At 39.3% G+C, this 16,457-nt stretch overlaps 2 protein-coding genes across 3 annotated transcripts in view; one reads left to right on the forward strand and one right to left on the reverse strand.

The window, feature by feature from the left end:
• PDSS1 (decaprenyl diphosphate synthase subunit 1) overlaps positions 1 to 7,805 on the reverse strand; it is a 35,730-nt gene extending 27,925 nt beyond the window's left edge. The window contains exons 1-4 of one of the 2 annotated variants that reach the window (XM_079106524.1): positions 7,603 to 7,805; positions 3,845 to 3,909; positions 3,422 to 3,542; positions 1,107 to 1,237 (exon numbers count right to left, since the gene is read on the reverse strand). In XM_079106524.1, the coding sequence (XP_078962650.1) occupies positions 1,107 to 1,237; positions 3,422 to 3,542; positions 3,845 to 3,909; positions 7,603 to 7,731 (446 nt within the window). In that variant the 5' untranslated portion in view covers positions 7,732 to 7,805. Of the gene's footprint in view, positions 1 to 1,106; positions 1,238 to 3,421; positions 3,543 to 3,844; positions 3,910 to 7,602 lie in introns of those variants that run through there. The other variant, XM_079106525.1, reaches the window with a different exon arrangement.
• Positions 7,806 to 7,898: 93 nt separating this feature from the next.
• Positions 7,899 to 16,457, forward strand: part of LOC306641450 (protein adenylyltransferase SelO-like) — a 63,830-nt gene continuing 55,271 nt past the window's right edge. The window contains 3 exon segments of the mRNA XM_079106499.1: positions 7,899 to 8,381; positions 12,264 to 12,382; positions 13,006 to 13,134. Of these exon segments, the coding sequence (XP_078962625.1) occupies positions 8,135 to 8,381; positions 12,264 to 12,382; positions 13,006 to 13,134 (495 nt within the window). The 5' untranslated portion in view covers positions 7,899 to 8,134.

Genomic DNA, 16,457 nt, shown 5'->3' on the forward strand with positions numbered 1-16,457 from the left:
GATTCTGAGCACTCCAATTGACCTGGACATAGAGCGGTACTGCTGCAAGACACATGGCTGAAGGCAGAGGTGGCACCTGCATTTGCTAAGAAATACCTGGTGCTCATTCTTACAGCAGTATCATTAAAGTTAGTGCTGACAACTCTTAGAAATTCCTTCAAAGTGTTATCTATTAAGAAAAGGAAATATGAGACTGTTCAAGCCTAGGGATGTGTATCAGTGCATTATGGTCTACTCAGGACCTGCCATCAATAGATTACATGAAGATACTTCAGCAATAAGGTAAAGAGTTTAAAAAATAATGGCAAGTAAACAGAGAAGAACACAAAACTAAACATATCAAATAACCGAATACAAGAGAGGGGAAGCAGAATTAGCAAGAGGGCTGGCTGCACAAGGTAATGGGGAAATGGTGTTTCCTTTTAAGATTTCCTGGAATATTAAAATGGTGTAGCTATTTAAAAACAAGTCAATATGTCTTCTTTAAAGATTTCTCTTCTGCATGATTCAAAAAGTCACAGGAAGCAGCAAACCTGGGTGTGTGCATCCACAACCCAGAATAATGGCCTGCTTTAGAACAATCAACCTTTGGACTAACCGTCCACATGTATAATGATTAAATACATATCCTGGTATTCTTCACTTCCCAGTGAGAAAAACAAATCTGGTTTTAATTTTTTTTCCAGAATTTTAATTTGTAACTTAAGCACATCAAAAGGTCTGCAAAAGGAAGATATCCAGGGTGACATTAGTGACTCAAAAGTAAGAATCTATACATCACAGAGTGAATTCTTAGATATAATGCTTTTGTTTTTGGTAATGGGGATTAAACACAGGGGTGCTTTACACTGAGCTACATCCCTGGCCCTTTATATTTTGAGACAGAGTCTTGCTAAGTTGCTTAAGGCTTTGCTAAATTATGGAGGCTGGCCTTGAACTTACAATCCTCCTGCTCTAGCCTCCCGAGTTGCTGGGATTACACGTGTGCACCACTGCACCCAGCTAGATAAATGTTACATTTAAAATGGGAAACAAAATGGTAACCTGGGGAATGAAAAAATCCCAAATATAATACAATGGCAGAGGTGTGAAAGTACGTAACTCACCGGGAGTTATTATGATGAATATTACATGCTCTGGCCATTAGCACCACAATTATTGGTCGAAAGGCTTTTCCTTTTCCATCAAAGTAGTACTCAGACATTTCCTTAAGTTCTGTTGTAGATATGAGCAGCTCCTGAAATAAAGTTTTTTGTATCGATAAGGCATTTTAATTGTACAATAAAGTCAACAAAATTTATTTTTACAAACTTTGTCTCAATTTCAGTATGTCTACTTCAATGAAGAAAGCAAACACTCTGCTGGATAAGGCTCCAACACTGTGGACACAAACCTGGATGCCCTGCAGGCTGGAACACGAACAATGCCTGGCTCAGCCCCAAGCAGTCTCCTGCTACAGCAGGTACTGCTAATGGTATTGGGGATAACATCAGATAACAGGTGACGCTGACAGACAGCAGTAGATGAGAGGGAGCACTGAGTGGCCCAGGAACTCTGGACAGAGAAAGAAACAGGGGCTGGGAGGGAGCTTAGAAGGCAGAGGACAGAAGAAAAAGGGGTGTGTGGGAGATTAGAAGTAGGTCAGGAGCATGCTGGAAGCTGCACATTAAGAGAAGGAGACAGACAAGATGGTGTGCAAGAAGAAGCAGGGGTCAGTAAGTCTGGCTGGGTCTGTATTTAGCAGAAGATATTTCAGAGGTTCATAGAGGAAGTACAGGCATAGTTTGCCTAATGACAGCAGCTTAACATTGTGTTAGGGAAACGTTTTAAAAATATGAGCTTTGGAATGGAGAATACAGAAGTAACCTGAACAGAGCTGTGCGTGAAATACTGAAAGTTCAGAGAAGGAGGAGATTAATGAGGGTTAGAAAACCCAAATATTTCATGGGGGAGATAAGCTTTGACTTGGATTAGAAAAACTGGTAGGGTTTTGATTTGTGAAGAGGGGAGAAGGCCTTCCAGGTCTTCCATGGGTGTGTGTCTGTGCTGCTCAAGGTACATGGACGAAATCAGACCTTATCTCCTGGGAACAGTGGGACTCAGGGGAATTCAATACTGTAGGTCTGTCACTAATTCATTAGATTACTGATTCAGTGCCAAACACTGGAATAAAGGCAGAGGTCGCAAAGATAAGCAAGACAACCCTTGCCTTCAAGGAGCCCAGGCTCTAGATGGGGAGAGGTAGACCAGGAATAGCCATCAACACCATCCAGTGTGATGAGTGCCATCATCAAAGGAAGCACAATCACCCTGGGAACACCTGGGGAGCCTCTGGCTCAGGCTGAGATAGGACAACAGCAAGAATGGACGTGAGATATGGGGGTGGCCTGACCTGAGGCAGTGGGGACTGAAGGTAAGAGACGGACTAGAAGGATATGTGGGGAAAGGAAAGGAACAACTTAGAATCTTTCCTGTGTTCCTAGGTGGTACTACAGTGACCAGAGACAAAAGGAGACAAAAGAATTTCTGAAGGGCTGGGATGTGGCTCAGTGGTCAAGTACCCCTGAGTTCAATTCCCAGTACCAAAAAAAAAAAAAAAAATTTTTTTTTTTTTGAGGGAAAAGGAGAGTTTCAAACATGTTAAGTTAGATTCAATCATGGACACTTTTTTCTTTTTGTTCCCCCCAAATCTGCAAGTGTGGAGAAAAAGGAGTGCTACTGGAGACTGAGAACTAATGGTGGAAGCTTGAGGAAAAAGTGGAGAACTTTGGGGCAAGAAGCTAACAAGGGGCATGTGAACATTTCCAGGCAACACTTAATTTATTTTATTTTCCCCTTGTATAACCCACTTCAGTGCTAGCAGCCTGTGGACAGAGGCCAGGTAATGGTTTGGGGTCATGGTTTACTCTGGCATAGGGCACTAAGAGAGGTCCAGGGGGACAGGCCCGCCATAAATTCAAATCCATACATTGGACAGAATTTTAGAATCCATGTGAGGTCAGGAGTCACTGAAAGTTTATGGGAAGAAGAGTTAAATGAAGGAAGCCATATTTGGGGTAGTCAATGATGATCTTCAGAATTAGGGAAGATAGTCACAGGAGTCATTAAGAGGTGGTAGATATAAAAAGGAAAGGTTAGATTATTCACTACACATCTTTATGCTTCCAGTACCATTTTTTTCAGCTTCTAAACTCAGCAATAATGTCTTTCTAGACAGTAACATGTACTGTATCCTCCATCTTGCCCAGCACTGGGTTGCAACATGGTTTTTGTTCAAGTAACATTCGAAACCTAATGTATGCAAGTCAAGTTCACAGTGGCATTACACAAATGTGAAAACCTAAACTGTTTTTCATAATTGTAAAACTACTAAGTTTCAGTAAACTCAAACATACTTCACAGCACAATCAAAAAAACTTACCTTTCTAATGTCCTCATACAGACCTTTCAAGTCTCTCCAACCCAGTTTAAAGGGATCGGTGTATTTCTCACCACTCTGTGTTTTACTACAACAGCACACTGCTGGTGTCATGTGATGAAATCTGGGAAAAGTGAAAATGCACACAACTTCATTTTAGATTAAGTATAATGTACATGCCTAGCAATAGATCATTTTTATAAAAAGGACCTTGAGGATTGACAATATCAAAGAATGATTAAACTATATTCATTGTTTTTGGGTTGAGTTCAAATTTTATTATATTTCTATTTTTTGAAAAGGCAGAAAGCATGTAAAGCAGTAAACTATCATATTCAATTTGTCGTCTTAGCCCACTGTAATCAAGTACAGAAATCTATTGGCAACATAATAATTTTAGTAGTTCAGTATGAATTACAAACTTACCGTGACACAGTATATACATTTGGAAAAGCAGAAGTTAAACTCTTCACAAGACTAAAACATGGCATCTAGAAAACAAAAGTATCAAGAAACTTGTAAGAATATTGCGAAAAAAACTTACTTATAGCATTGATAATAACCCTCCCATAATTCATAATAAACATAATTTATATCTTTTAAGCATCCATTTATGGGTAATTGAAAACTTTAAAGACAATTTAAAAAGTTTCTTTTTCTTATTACAAAAGCAGTACTTGTCATTACAAAAAATATAAATAAGAAAAAAAGCAGAAAAATTCTAAAACTCTATAGATTCTTGAAACAAATAAAAGCATCACCTGAGATGGCAAGAAGGTAAAAGATTTCAATATTAAGTAAGGTATTTACATGTATACAAACTACCTATTTTAAGTTATGGTTATTAAACATTTTTGGAAATGGTGCTTTTGGATTAATGATGTTTAAAAAAGTGGGTTGCAGGTGTAGTTTAGTGGTAGATTAACAATTAACCTCAGTGGCACGCTCTAATATTAACTTAATCAGAGATCTAAAAAAAATTCAGGGGTAGCAACAAATATTACTTTTAAAAATCATTAAGCACTACCATTGTAGGCTAGAAATATTGTAATAGGCACCATGGACTTCAAAATGGATTTGCAGTCTTGAATTCAGGAATTTTACTAATTTGTTGTGTGTGAGGGCAGATGCCAGTAATCCCAGCAGAACGCTAAGGCAGGAGGACTAAGTTTGAATCAATGTGGGCAACTTAGACCTTGACTCAACCTATTTTGTTCAGTCTTCATGGGTAATTAATTCATACAACTTCAATTACTTTATTAAAATACTTATAAACAGAACATCTTAGCGGAATAGGCCAGGTTAGGCTGCACACACTTGTAATCCCAGCAACTCAGGAGGCTGAGGTCAGAGTATTAAAAGTTTGAGGTCAGTCTCAGGAACTTAGTGAGAACCGGTCTCAAAACATAAAAAGAACTGGGAATTTTGTTTAGGGGTAAAAAGAAACAAGAAGAAAAACCAAAAAAACAAAACAAAAAAACAAAAGACAAAAAACCCTGCAATCAATGTTCAATACCCAAAAGAAAAAAAATAAGAGGAACAACTATTCAGTTTGAGACTAACTTGGGGTTAACGGTTAAAATTACAGTTAATTTCTAACAGTTGTTAGTAGCATAGTCTTTGGGAGACAGAGCTAGGTTCAAATCTCAATATTCTTAGCTATTTTACTTTATGACAGCTTTTTAGTAAAAACTACTTATGGAGGGATACTGAGATTAGAGAGTACAATGTATGTATAGCACTCATCTCAGAGTCTAGTACACAATATATATTTTTTAACTTTTTATGATACTGGGATCAAACCCCGGACCTCATACATGCTAGGCAAGCCCTCTACCACTGGCTTCATATTCCCAGTCCCAAAGGAAGCATTTAATACTATATTTATTCCATCAAGCTGTGTTCTGCTTTAGGAGTTCCTTAACAGCAATGTTTGCCAAAGGGAGATTAAAATTTCTTGGAAGAGCAGTAAGGTATTAAAAAGAAGCTGCAAAACTACAGCTGAAGCACACTGCTAGTAGTAATGACAATCCTTTTCAAATTCCAAGTGTTCCCTCTCTATCACTTACTCTCCCTCAAAGTAGACCTTTCCTCATGAATTCACTTTTTAAAATAGGGGAAAGTGATTGATGAGAATCAAAGACACATTGACAAGTGATTTGGCATGATAAAATGTACACTGATTTTTATCCTGTTGCACGATTTGTTACTAATACAAACATCAGGAAGTAATAGCACTGTGTTGGAGAGTCAAATGTGGCTTAATTATTATTGCTCTGTCCGTATGGTCTATCAGGCCCTGAAAGACTTGAAATAAGTACATATGCCTGAAGCAGACACCTGAATGCTAATCTGTTAATTTAATAGTGAGAAATAGTTTTCACATAAATCAGAAATATACAGATTGGCATCATCAGCACTGTCCCCGCTTGTGGTCCGGGAGGCAAATATGGAAGCCATGAAGCAGATTCTCTTTTTGGGCTTCCTTGGTGGGCACAAAGTCATAAAAAGGAAAACTTCAAAGAAAGAAGCATTAGGCAGACATGATGGCACATGCCTATAATCCCAGCTACTCAGAAGGGTGGGGCAGGGGGATCAAATTCAAGGCTGGCCTCAGCAACTTAGTGAGATCCTGTCTCAAAATAAAAAATAAAAAGGGCTGGATATGTGGCTCAGTGGCAGAGTGCTCCTCAGTTCAATTCCCAGTATCTATCTACCTTAAAAAAAAAAAAAAAAGTGAGAAAGAAGACATTAAGTATCCAGTTGCACAGTGGCATATGCCTATAATTCCAGTGGCTTGGGAGTCTGAGGCAGGAGGATGGAAAGGTCAAAGCCAGAAAAAGCAAAGCACTAAGCAACTGAGACCCTGTCTCTAAATAAAATACAAAATAGGGTTAGGTATGTGGCTCAGTGGTCAGTGCTCCTGAGTTCAATCCCCCCGTATCCCCAAAAGTATCTAGTGGCATTACATGGTGCATACATCTATCTCCTCCAATAAGGTCATGATCTTTCCAACTAGGACAGCACTTACCTTCCCGTAAGAGTCTTCTACTGTGTTTCCTACACCTCAGACAGTATTCCTTTTTTACTGTCCAGGTTGTCTAGGAACTCAGCTACCATGCTTTCTCCAAACTATTTTTGGATAATGTGTGATATGTATCCACTTTGGTACAAAGTAGACATTTATAAATGCTACATATCTCATGCTAGTAAATAAATGGTGTTTGATGAGTACATGGATAAATGAAGTGTACCAAATCCAACTGCAAACTTAATCCTAAATTCAAATAAAAAAGGGTGGGAACTTTGCAGATACAAGGTGAATACTTGGATTGGGTGACTGGAGAAGTCTCTTAAAAACCAAAGTCAGGGTGTAGATATACTAATAGGATGGGCCTAAGTGGTGGCACCCTGAGAATCAGAGCCATAACAAGTTTATAACTCCTAAAATGAACAAAAAATGAGAAAAACAAAATTGGACCCAAAGGCAGTAGGACAGAGCCTCAAGGAATCATGGTTATTGCAGAGACTCTGACTTTACTTCAAGAAGCCGCCGGTGAGATTTTAAAGATTCAAAGTTCTCTCCCCAGGCATCCTTAGCCTTGTCTCCTTCCAAAGTCCTTCTAGTCCCATGCAGATGGGCGCTTCCTGTGAAGCACCGACGTACGGTACCATTTAAGTCCGGGCCACCCCGGCCAGCGTCAGACCCGCCTTCTCCTTACGACCCTTTCCGAGCAACTGCTCCAAGGTCGAATGCATCCTCGGTGTCTTGGAGAATGAGATCGGAACCCCTTTTGCTTTAAGAGGTCTGTCCTCCTGGAGTCGGCCGGCTCAAAGGCGCAAAGGGACCGGGGCAGATGGCCTCCAGGAATTTCCTCAGTGTCCACACCCACGAGACAGTCTGATCACTCCTGCGTCTCCCCCGGGGCCAGGCTCCACACCACTTGCCCCCACTCCCCCGCCGACCAGTCCCCGAAGCTCCCGGGTCCCGGGACACCCCTCCTTCAGGCAAACGCGCAGCTCGGTCCCACCAGGGATGCCCCGTTATCCCGGCCGCCCACCCCCGGGCGACCCCGGGCCCCCGGCCTCGGCGCACGTGCTCTTCGCTCCCATTCATTCCGCGCGTCGCTGTCATTGGCGCGGTGACCTCTGCGCCCGCCTGGGACACGCGCTCCCCGCCTCACCTGCGCTAGGGGGTCGGGAGCGGCGCGCGGCCCGGGTGGCCCCGCGTGGCGGCGAGAGCCGGGCCCGGGGTTCCGCGCCGCCGGCCTCCAGGAGCAGCCGCGCCGCCACCGCCACCAGCGCGAGGCCATGGTCCGAGTCTGAAAGTCGCGGCCGGGCGGCGGCTCCGCCTCTGGCCCCGCGGCCCTCCTCCGGGGACCCGGAGCCGGAAACCTGGCACAGGAAGCGCTTGCGCCCCGCCCGCCCCGCTCCCGGGCACGCTTCTCGGGCGCCTGGCAGCCTGCAGCCCGCGGGGCAAGGCCGGGCGTCCCGAGAGGCGGAGGGAAGGCGTGCGCGGAGGCGGCGGCCCTGCCCGGGGCCCTAGGCCTGACCTGCCGCGAGGCGAGCGCTCTGTCTCCACCCCTTTCCCGGAGCCGCCCGGGGCCGCCGGTCACTCCCAAAGGTACCTGGGGTGGACCGGCTGTTAGCCAGAAGTAGCGCAGTGCGCCAGACTCGGCACCGCCAAGCTCTTGTTCTGCGTATTTTGGCAGAAATATGATTCAGAGAAGAGGGCTTGGGTGTTGTTGCCTAACCCGGAGACCACAGTTTCCACATCTGCTTGTCTTGAGTGTGGCCTGCCACGCTGTCGTTTGCTGCCTTTTACGATCTGCCCGAGAAGGAAGTGCCAACCTTCTGCTTCTTCCCAGTAACAAGTCAAACCATGTTCAGGGCTATTGTGAAATAGAGGCTAGATTGGCCCCATCTCTCGACTTTTGGACTCTCTCCTCTGAAAACCTAATAGGTATAGTTTGACATCTTGCTCACATCTGGATATGTGAGTCCCACGTTTGGGTGTACTGAGCTGCATGCTTTTAAAAAATGTCAAATTTATTTGTATCCAGCCCAGGAAGTACTGAGAATGCACAGGGTTGATACCTAACTCTATTGTCAGATCTATTCTGGTGTTGAGACAGCATATTAATAACAGAAATCTGTGATACAATTAAACATTCACACACACACAGCCAAAAGAGGTGTAAACATCAAGGATACTGAAAAGAAACTCTTCGCTGAAAAAGGTCACTGTTAGGAAGAAATAAACCAGCAAATAGGTAATTGCAGCTCCAATTTGTATTTTTTCCTTTGTTCTGAAAAACGCTTGCATCGAATGCAAGTAACCCTATAGCTGAGCACATTCATTTTATATTTATTTTACAGGTAAAAAACTTTTTTACTGAATAAAAATGTTGCAGAAAGGAACCTATCAAAATAAACCAATTTTGTCTTACATTTTCCAGGTCATGAAGAACACTTTTAAAAACATGTAGTGCTGTACAAGTAAAAGTTAATATGCACATATGGCTTATCTTGATGGAGAGTAGGTTTATGTTAAACCTCCAACAGGCAGAATTTGCCAAAGTCAAATGTAGCATCACTTGCTTGTATTGTACTTGACAATCCTTTATTAATGTACTATCATTTTTTACAGATAAGGAAATTTGCAGAAGAATTAAACCACTGTTGGCAAGTATAGTACTGCACAATTCCACCACACCATTTGCATTTAGAGATTGCTTGGCCAGATTAAAACCAAAGTCCTGGTTTTTATGTGTTGTAATATGAGGAGCCTAAGTAGGAAAACAGGTGTAATTAATTAAGACTTCCAACACCACTGTATGGCTAAACCCTTGAGGAACAACCATCTGTCAGTAGGACATGCAGAATTCAAAGGTAGTTTTTTTTTTTTTTTAAACTGGGCCAACCATGAGTTTAGGAAGTCAAAAAACTGAGCTGTGCAGGTAACTGTGAAAGAGCAGACTTCTCTTGTGCGGGGTCTAGGAACGATTTCATTATTTTTTTATTGTACTTAGGCAAATGAAATTACCAGTACTTATGGATAAAAATGGACGAAGTAGGTCATTCATAGTATTTTCAAAGTTGTCATTTCAATGTTGGAGTGTTGGCTACACTTCAAGACATTTTCTTGCCATATTAATGGCACTCAAAACATGGAAGGCAGGTTTTATATCAAGGAGGGATTATAAACAAAATACTGTATGGTTTTGTTTTGTTTTGATTTGGTTTTTGATACTGAGGATTGAACTCAGGCACACTTAACCACTGAGCCACATCCTCAGCCCTTTTTGTATTTTATTTAGAATCAGGGTCTCATTGAGTCACTTAGGACCTTGCTAAATTGCTGGGGCTGACTTGGAAATTCTGATCCTTCTGCTTCAGTCCCGGGAGCCGCTGGGTTTACAGGTGTGCGCCACTGTGCCCAGCTGTTCCGATGTTTTGACATAGCACTGCATGAAACATCTCTTCTAGATATTAGTAGAAAAAAAAATCAGTGGACAATCAACATAATTCTGGCAAGAGCATTTATTTGAGAGCAAAGTTCAAACATTTACATTGAAAGATTAGCAGATTGTTTTCCCCTGTGCTGGAGTCCAAACCCAGAGCCCCTGCAAGTTCTGTACCATTAAACTATATTCCCAGCCCTTCTCTGAGATTTTTAGTGTGACAGGTTGAGGGGTGGATATCCCTGAAACAGATCAGACTTCTTTGTTCCATGACCAGAGGTCACCTATATTGATGGATCCCCTCCTTGCGAAAACTGTTCTCTATGTGGTACATACCATGACTGCTAATAGATCATTATATATTACCCGTGCTTTACTAAAATGTCAATCCATCATAAAGGAGAGTGCATTAATTAGGTAATTTAGTCAAGTCACACACAGACTCATCTAAAAGAAGAAAATAGATGGATCTTCTACTCTTAATCATAATTGTCAGGTTTTCTGAGATTATCTGTTTTTATTTTTATTGTGCATGTTGGGGATTGAGCTACATCTCCAGCCCCAAATCATCTGTTTTTTGATTACTCACTTGCTCCCTCATGATTCACCATGTACTTAAAGGGAAAACATAAAGAACTGACTCTGGGCCATATTTTCCTGAATTTATTGCTCATGTGAGGAAGATAGAAACATTACTCTCGTTGTTATAACCAACATGTATGTAGTTCAACTAGGCTTGGATGGAATAAATTGTAATTATTCCAAACAGTTTAGCAAATTGTTCTTTTGCCACCCTTCTCTACTGATTTGAAATAACATTTTCTCTATGTAGGAAATTCTGTTATAACTTTGGGCTGTTTTTGTGCTTTTTATTGAGTTTCATTGATCTTTGTTTTTATTTTTTGGACAAAAATACTTTCAATTATTGTATTCTTAGAATTTTTAATATGATAAGCAAACTAATTTCTCTTACTTAAAAACATGTATTCTGTTTCTTTTTCCAGATTTGCAATTTATCTGCTTCTTAAAAAAAAGAAAAGAAAAACCTCCCACTAGGATTTTAATTAGATTCCTATTAAATAAATATTAAATAAATAATAATAATTTGGTGACACATTTTGGCTATAAGTTCTAGCCGGAAACATTGATTTTTATGCACATTAGTCTGATTGATTAATTAATTGATTGGTTGACTGATTGATTGATTTTGTTGTTCTGGGGATTGAACCCACGGCCTGGGCATGCTAGACAAGCAATGGACCACTGAGCTATACCCCCATTCCCTATGACACTATTAATATGCTTACTCTCTTCTATTTTTTGTTTTAATTGCTTTGGATTCAGAAAGCAGATTAAGAATTTAAGAATTATTTGTAAAACGAGAATAAATACATTCTTGACTAACCGAAGCAGGTTCAATGCTCTGTTTTCCTTCACAGCTTCTTAAGTGAGGAACATGTGCTTTAATGTTTGAACTTTATGAAACAGTTTGTCAGATGCTCTTTGGATTTTAAACTTTTATCCTTTTGAGCAGGCATGAATCAAATGTTTCAAATTTTGCAATGGGATCCAGAATAAGTTTGTACATTTAGTAAGCCATGTGTTGCTTGATCTTAGAGTTACTTATGTATATATCTGTGTCTTTGGTTATTATGAGTTTCTTAAGGACAGAATGCATGTGCTTAAGTGCAGAATGTTTTGGTTCTATTGAGTTGACTAACGTAGTTATGTAGCTCACCTCTATTTTATTTGTTATTATTACTTATAAACATGTTGTACATCCTACTTGTCTCCCAAAACGAAAATCTTTATAGACAGAATATGTGTCTTGTTTCAAACATTTTCCATTTCTCCATCTTCTTGGACAGATCCATATATAGGTTGAGTATCCCTTATCTGAAGTGTTTGGGACTGGTAGTAATTCAGATTTTGGAATTTTTTTTTTTAAGCTTTAGGAATGTTTGCATATACACAATGAAATATCTTGGGAATGGGATGAATATCTAAACAAAAAACTCATTTATGTTTCATATATCCCCATATGTGTTGCCTGAGGCAATTGTATATATATATTTAGTGTGCTTGCATTTTAATTGTGACCTGTCACATGAGATCAGATCTGGAATCAGCTTGTGGCATCATGTAGGTGCCCAGAAAGTTTAGGATTTTGGATCTTCAGATTAGGGATGCTCAAACTGTACATGCTCTGTGAATATTGGATAATGTTGAAAATGATAAAATAGTCTAAATAACAAAATATGAAGAAAATGGTGGTTTAAGTAGGCATTTTAAAGAACTGTAATTTTTCAAAAGAATATTAATGCTGTATATGCAACAAATGAGAACAATAAGAAGGGTTTTGTTTTGTTTTGTTTTGACAGCTGTGTTGCCAATTGATCCTGTTCAAGAAAATTATGTTCGTAAAGTGAAAAACTGTATTTTTTCAATTGCCTTCCCTACTCCTTTCGAATCAAGAGTACGTCTTGTAGCAGTCTCAAAGGTTAGACTTTATTTTTTTCACACCACAAATACTTAACTCACTAAAATGTTTGTCTAAGAAGGTATAAAAGTCGTTTCGAGTTTTTATTGTTAATCTATTGATAACTCTTTGTATTTAAAACTCAGAAGCCTGGAAAATATCATTCTTACAATTCACTTTTTGATACTTATTCCTGGAGCATAGTATTCAGTTTCATCCTGAAGTTATTTTACAATAAAGATATGCATTTGTGGAAAAGAAGAAAATGAGTTAAATTCTTATTCTACGTAACTTTGAGAAATAATCTCTAAAAAATTCTAAATTGTTCTCTCATGATACAAATGTGTTTGATTGATGTCAAAATAGGGCATTTACTTCTTTCTCGTTCCTTCAAAGAATCCATGCTAGGAAAAATATTTTTTGATGTATCACAGGAAATCCCTGAAAATTTTAGAACCATCTCACAGAATTAATTTTCTGCAAATAGCATCAATAATCATAGAAAGTCTGGTATATCTCTTATAAAAATGTAAACATTTTGGGAAGAAGTTTATTCTTACAATCTTCTTCTATTAGGTCTCTTTTCTTGAAATTATTCAAAGATTTCTAAGGTTTTGTATGATGATTTTTTTCCCCTACCTCAGGAAGTTCTAGAAGATATTTTGGATCTAGATTTATCTGTATCAGAAACGGATGATTTTATCCAGCTTGTAAGTGGTGAAAAGATAGTATCTGAATCTGTTCCATTGGCTCACCGATATGGTGGCCACCAGGTAAGAGTACAACATCATTTCCTGTATATAAATGGAAACATTTGGTTGAAATGCTGACCTATTAAATTATTTTACATTATTTTCTCTAATATTAGGATATTGAGGCTTCAACAAGATGTTTCTAGAGGAATGTCATCATAAGATGCATATGTCATGGGTGAAAAACCTGAATACATAACCAAAGAATATAAAGAGAGAGCAAACAAGTATATGAAAAGATATTCAATGTCATATCATTAGGGAATTGCAAATTGGGACAATGAGATATCACTCCACACCTATTAGAATGACAAAAAAAAAAAAAATCCAGAACACTGAATGCTAGTGAGGATGTAAAACAATATAGAGTCTCATTCATTGCTAGTGGGAATGTGAAATAGTACAATGACTTTAGAAGATAGCTTGGTAGTTTCTTTAAAAAGCTAAACTTACTTCTACCATATAATACAGTAGTTAAACTCCTTAGCATTTGAGTTGAAATGCATTGAACTTTATGTCCACACAGAAACATGCAAATAGATTTCATAGTAGCTTTATTCATAATTGCTAAAACTTGGAAGCAACCAAGTTACCCTTTAGTGGGTGAATGAATAAATAATCTGTGGTGCATCCTGACAGTGGAATAGTATTCTGCACTAAAACAAAATGAGCTATCGATCCCTTAAAAGGCATGGGAAAACTTAAGTGAACAAAGCCAATCTAAAAAGGTTATGCTCTGTATGATTCCAACTTTATTACATTCTGGAAAAGGCAAAAGTATAGGGACAATAAAAATATCAGTGGTTGACAAGGGTTAAGAGGAAGAAGGGATGAATAAGCAGAGCACAAAGGACTATTATATCAATCAAACTATTATTTGTGATAATATAAATGGTGGCCGCACATCATTATACATTGGTCCGAACCCAGGGAAATACACCACCAAGAGTGAACTCTAAGCTATGGACTTTGGGCAATAATGAGATGCCAATGTGTATCACGTTGGTGGGGGATGTTGATAATGGAGAGGTTATGCATGGAGCGGGGAGAGGGATCTGGGAAATCCCTCTACCTTCTCAATTTTGCTGTCAGCCTAAAATTGCTCTGAAAAATAAAGTCTTTTTACAAGGTGGAAGAGAGGAGTCGATGGAGAAACTGAAACCTAAACTTTTTAAATAGTGGGTGGAGCCTAGTTCAGGCTAGTTCCGTGACAAGTTGCCTAGCGTTTGCCAGGTCCTGGGTTTGATTCTTAGCACTACAAAAACAAACAAACAAACCAACCAAAAACTTAAAAGCTAAGCTTTTAAAAGTGGAATTAAGAAAACTGGGGCAGCACAAATATAAAATTCATGTGAAGTTTTGCTAGAGAACTCAGTGCAATATTGGCAAGAGATATAAGCAAAGCCAGCTAGCACAATGTGTCAATATTAAAGTCTCAGAAGGACAAACATAATTTTGCCAATGTAGCTGTAGATCAGCGTTATACAACTGCTAGAAAGGCAATACATAGGAAATCAAAATTCATTGGAGGGTGTAATAGATGCTGTAGCAATCAGGAAATAATGAAGGCACATTCTAAAAAGTGAAGCAAAATGTTCAGACAAGTTTAGGGCATGGTATGAACAGATAAGAAAATGCAGGACCAGTTGTTGAAATTTCTGTCTTTTCTAAAGGTTAAACACAATTAAACATTGCCTTTTATTTAGGGGCTGTTTTTGTAATGCTTGTTTACTAGGGAATAATATTTAGGACCAGCAGTAAAGTATAACTGTGTTGGTGTAAGGATTAAATTAGGACATATGTGAAAAGTGCTTACATAATAACTGTTACAGTAATTATAATGTTGTGCCCAGCGACTGAGACCCCACAAAGACCACCAGAGACCATGATCAATGCAAACAACAAAGAGTCATTTATTAGCAAGCTCGAGCCTGGTCCTCCCTGCACTTGGTAACCAGTGACGCTAAGAGGCCCTGAGCCTTTGTTCAACAGGTCTTTTATACTGCAAAGCAAACAGTTTTACAGTGTTCTTTTTAATTGGTTAACATTTGAACAGCTAAACATTAGTCCTCCTCTGGTTGGGTCCTGCCAATCTATTTGATTCTCATTGGGTCCCACCAGAACTGAACGGTCCTAGAGAAGAAGGGAGGAGGGAAGGGGTGAACTGTGTAGGAGATGAGTCGGAGTTAGGCCCCCCTGTCCTTGATAGATAAGGTTTCTAGGCAGCTGCACATTCCTCAGACAAATGTCTCTTAACAACCTCAATAAGCATGGGGGCCCAGCAGTCCTGTTTGCCCTGTATTGGCTTTTGAGGGTGCAGTCGCAACTGCCTGCATCCTGGTGATTAAGACAGTTAGCTGCACAGAGATCACCCTGGTCTCAACAATAACATCTGGCTCTGGTTTGTTGGGTTAGTTAATTCCTTTCTTTTTCAAAGGCCCATGAACTAAGAAGCAAAGTAATTGAAACCATTAGAATTAGAAAGGATTTTAAAGGTCACCTGTGACCAACTTGCACCTCAGTTTCTTGATCTGCAACGTAAGAGGGTTGATTTTGGTTCAGGAGCTTGGACCAGGAAAAGTAGATCAGCAAAGAAATCTGCCGAGTTTTATTGAACACACCATTTTCTAGACATACTACAGGGTTTGTTGTTTTGTTTTCAAGGAATAACAATGTTTTACTAAACTGTTTCTCAGTTGAGAAACTTCTGGACTAAATGATCTTTTAGTCTTCTCTAGCACCCAAATGCAGGAATGTCACGGTTCATCTCATATGTATTAAATTTATTTGAAAGTCTCTTATACTAGTGCTCACCTATACTGCTGAAGTACAAAAACAAACCTTAAGCTCTACAGAGTTTCATTAAAGCATTCTTTTTTTTAAATTTTTATTTTTATTGTAAACAAATGGGATACATGTTGTTTCTGTTTGTACATGGAGTAACAGAACACCATTTGCGTAATCATACATTTACATAGGGTAATGATGTTTGATTCATTCTGTTATTTTTTCCTTCCCCCCACCCCTCCCACCCCTCTTTTCCCTCTATACAGTCCCTCCTTCCTCCATTCCTGCCCCCCTCCCACCCCCCCATTATGTGTCATCATTCACTTATCAGCGAGATCATTCGTCCTTTGGATTTTTGAGATTGGCTTATCTCACTTAGCATGATATTCTCCAATTTCATCCATTTGCCTGCAAATGCCATAATTTTATCATTCTTTATGGCTGAGTAATATTCCATTGTGTGTGTGTGTGTGTGTGTATATATATATATATATATATATATATATATATATATATCACAGTTTCTTTATCCATTCATCAATTGAAGGACATCTAGG

The sequence above is a fragment of the Sciurus vulgaris genome, assembly GCF_902686455.1.
Source record: "Sciurus vulgaris genome assembly, chromosome: 12".
In the NCBI taxonomy this organism is placed as follows: domain Eukaryota; kingdom Metazoa; phylum Chordata; class Mammalia; order Rodentia; family Sciuridae; genus Sciurus; species Sciurus vulgaris.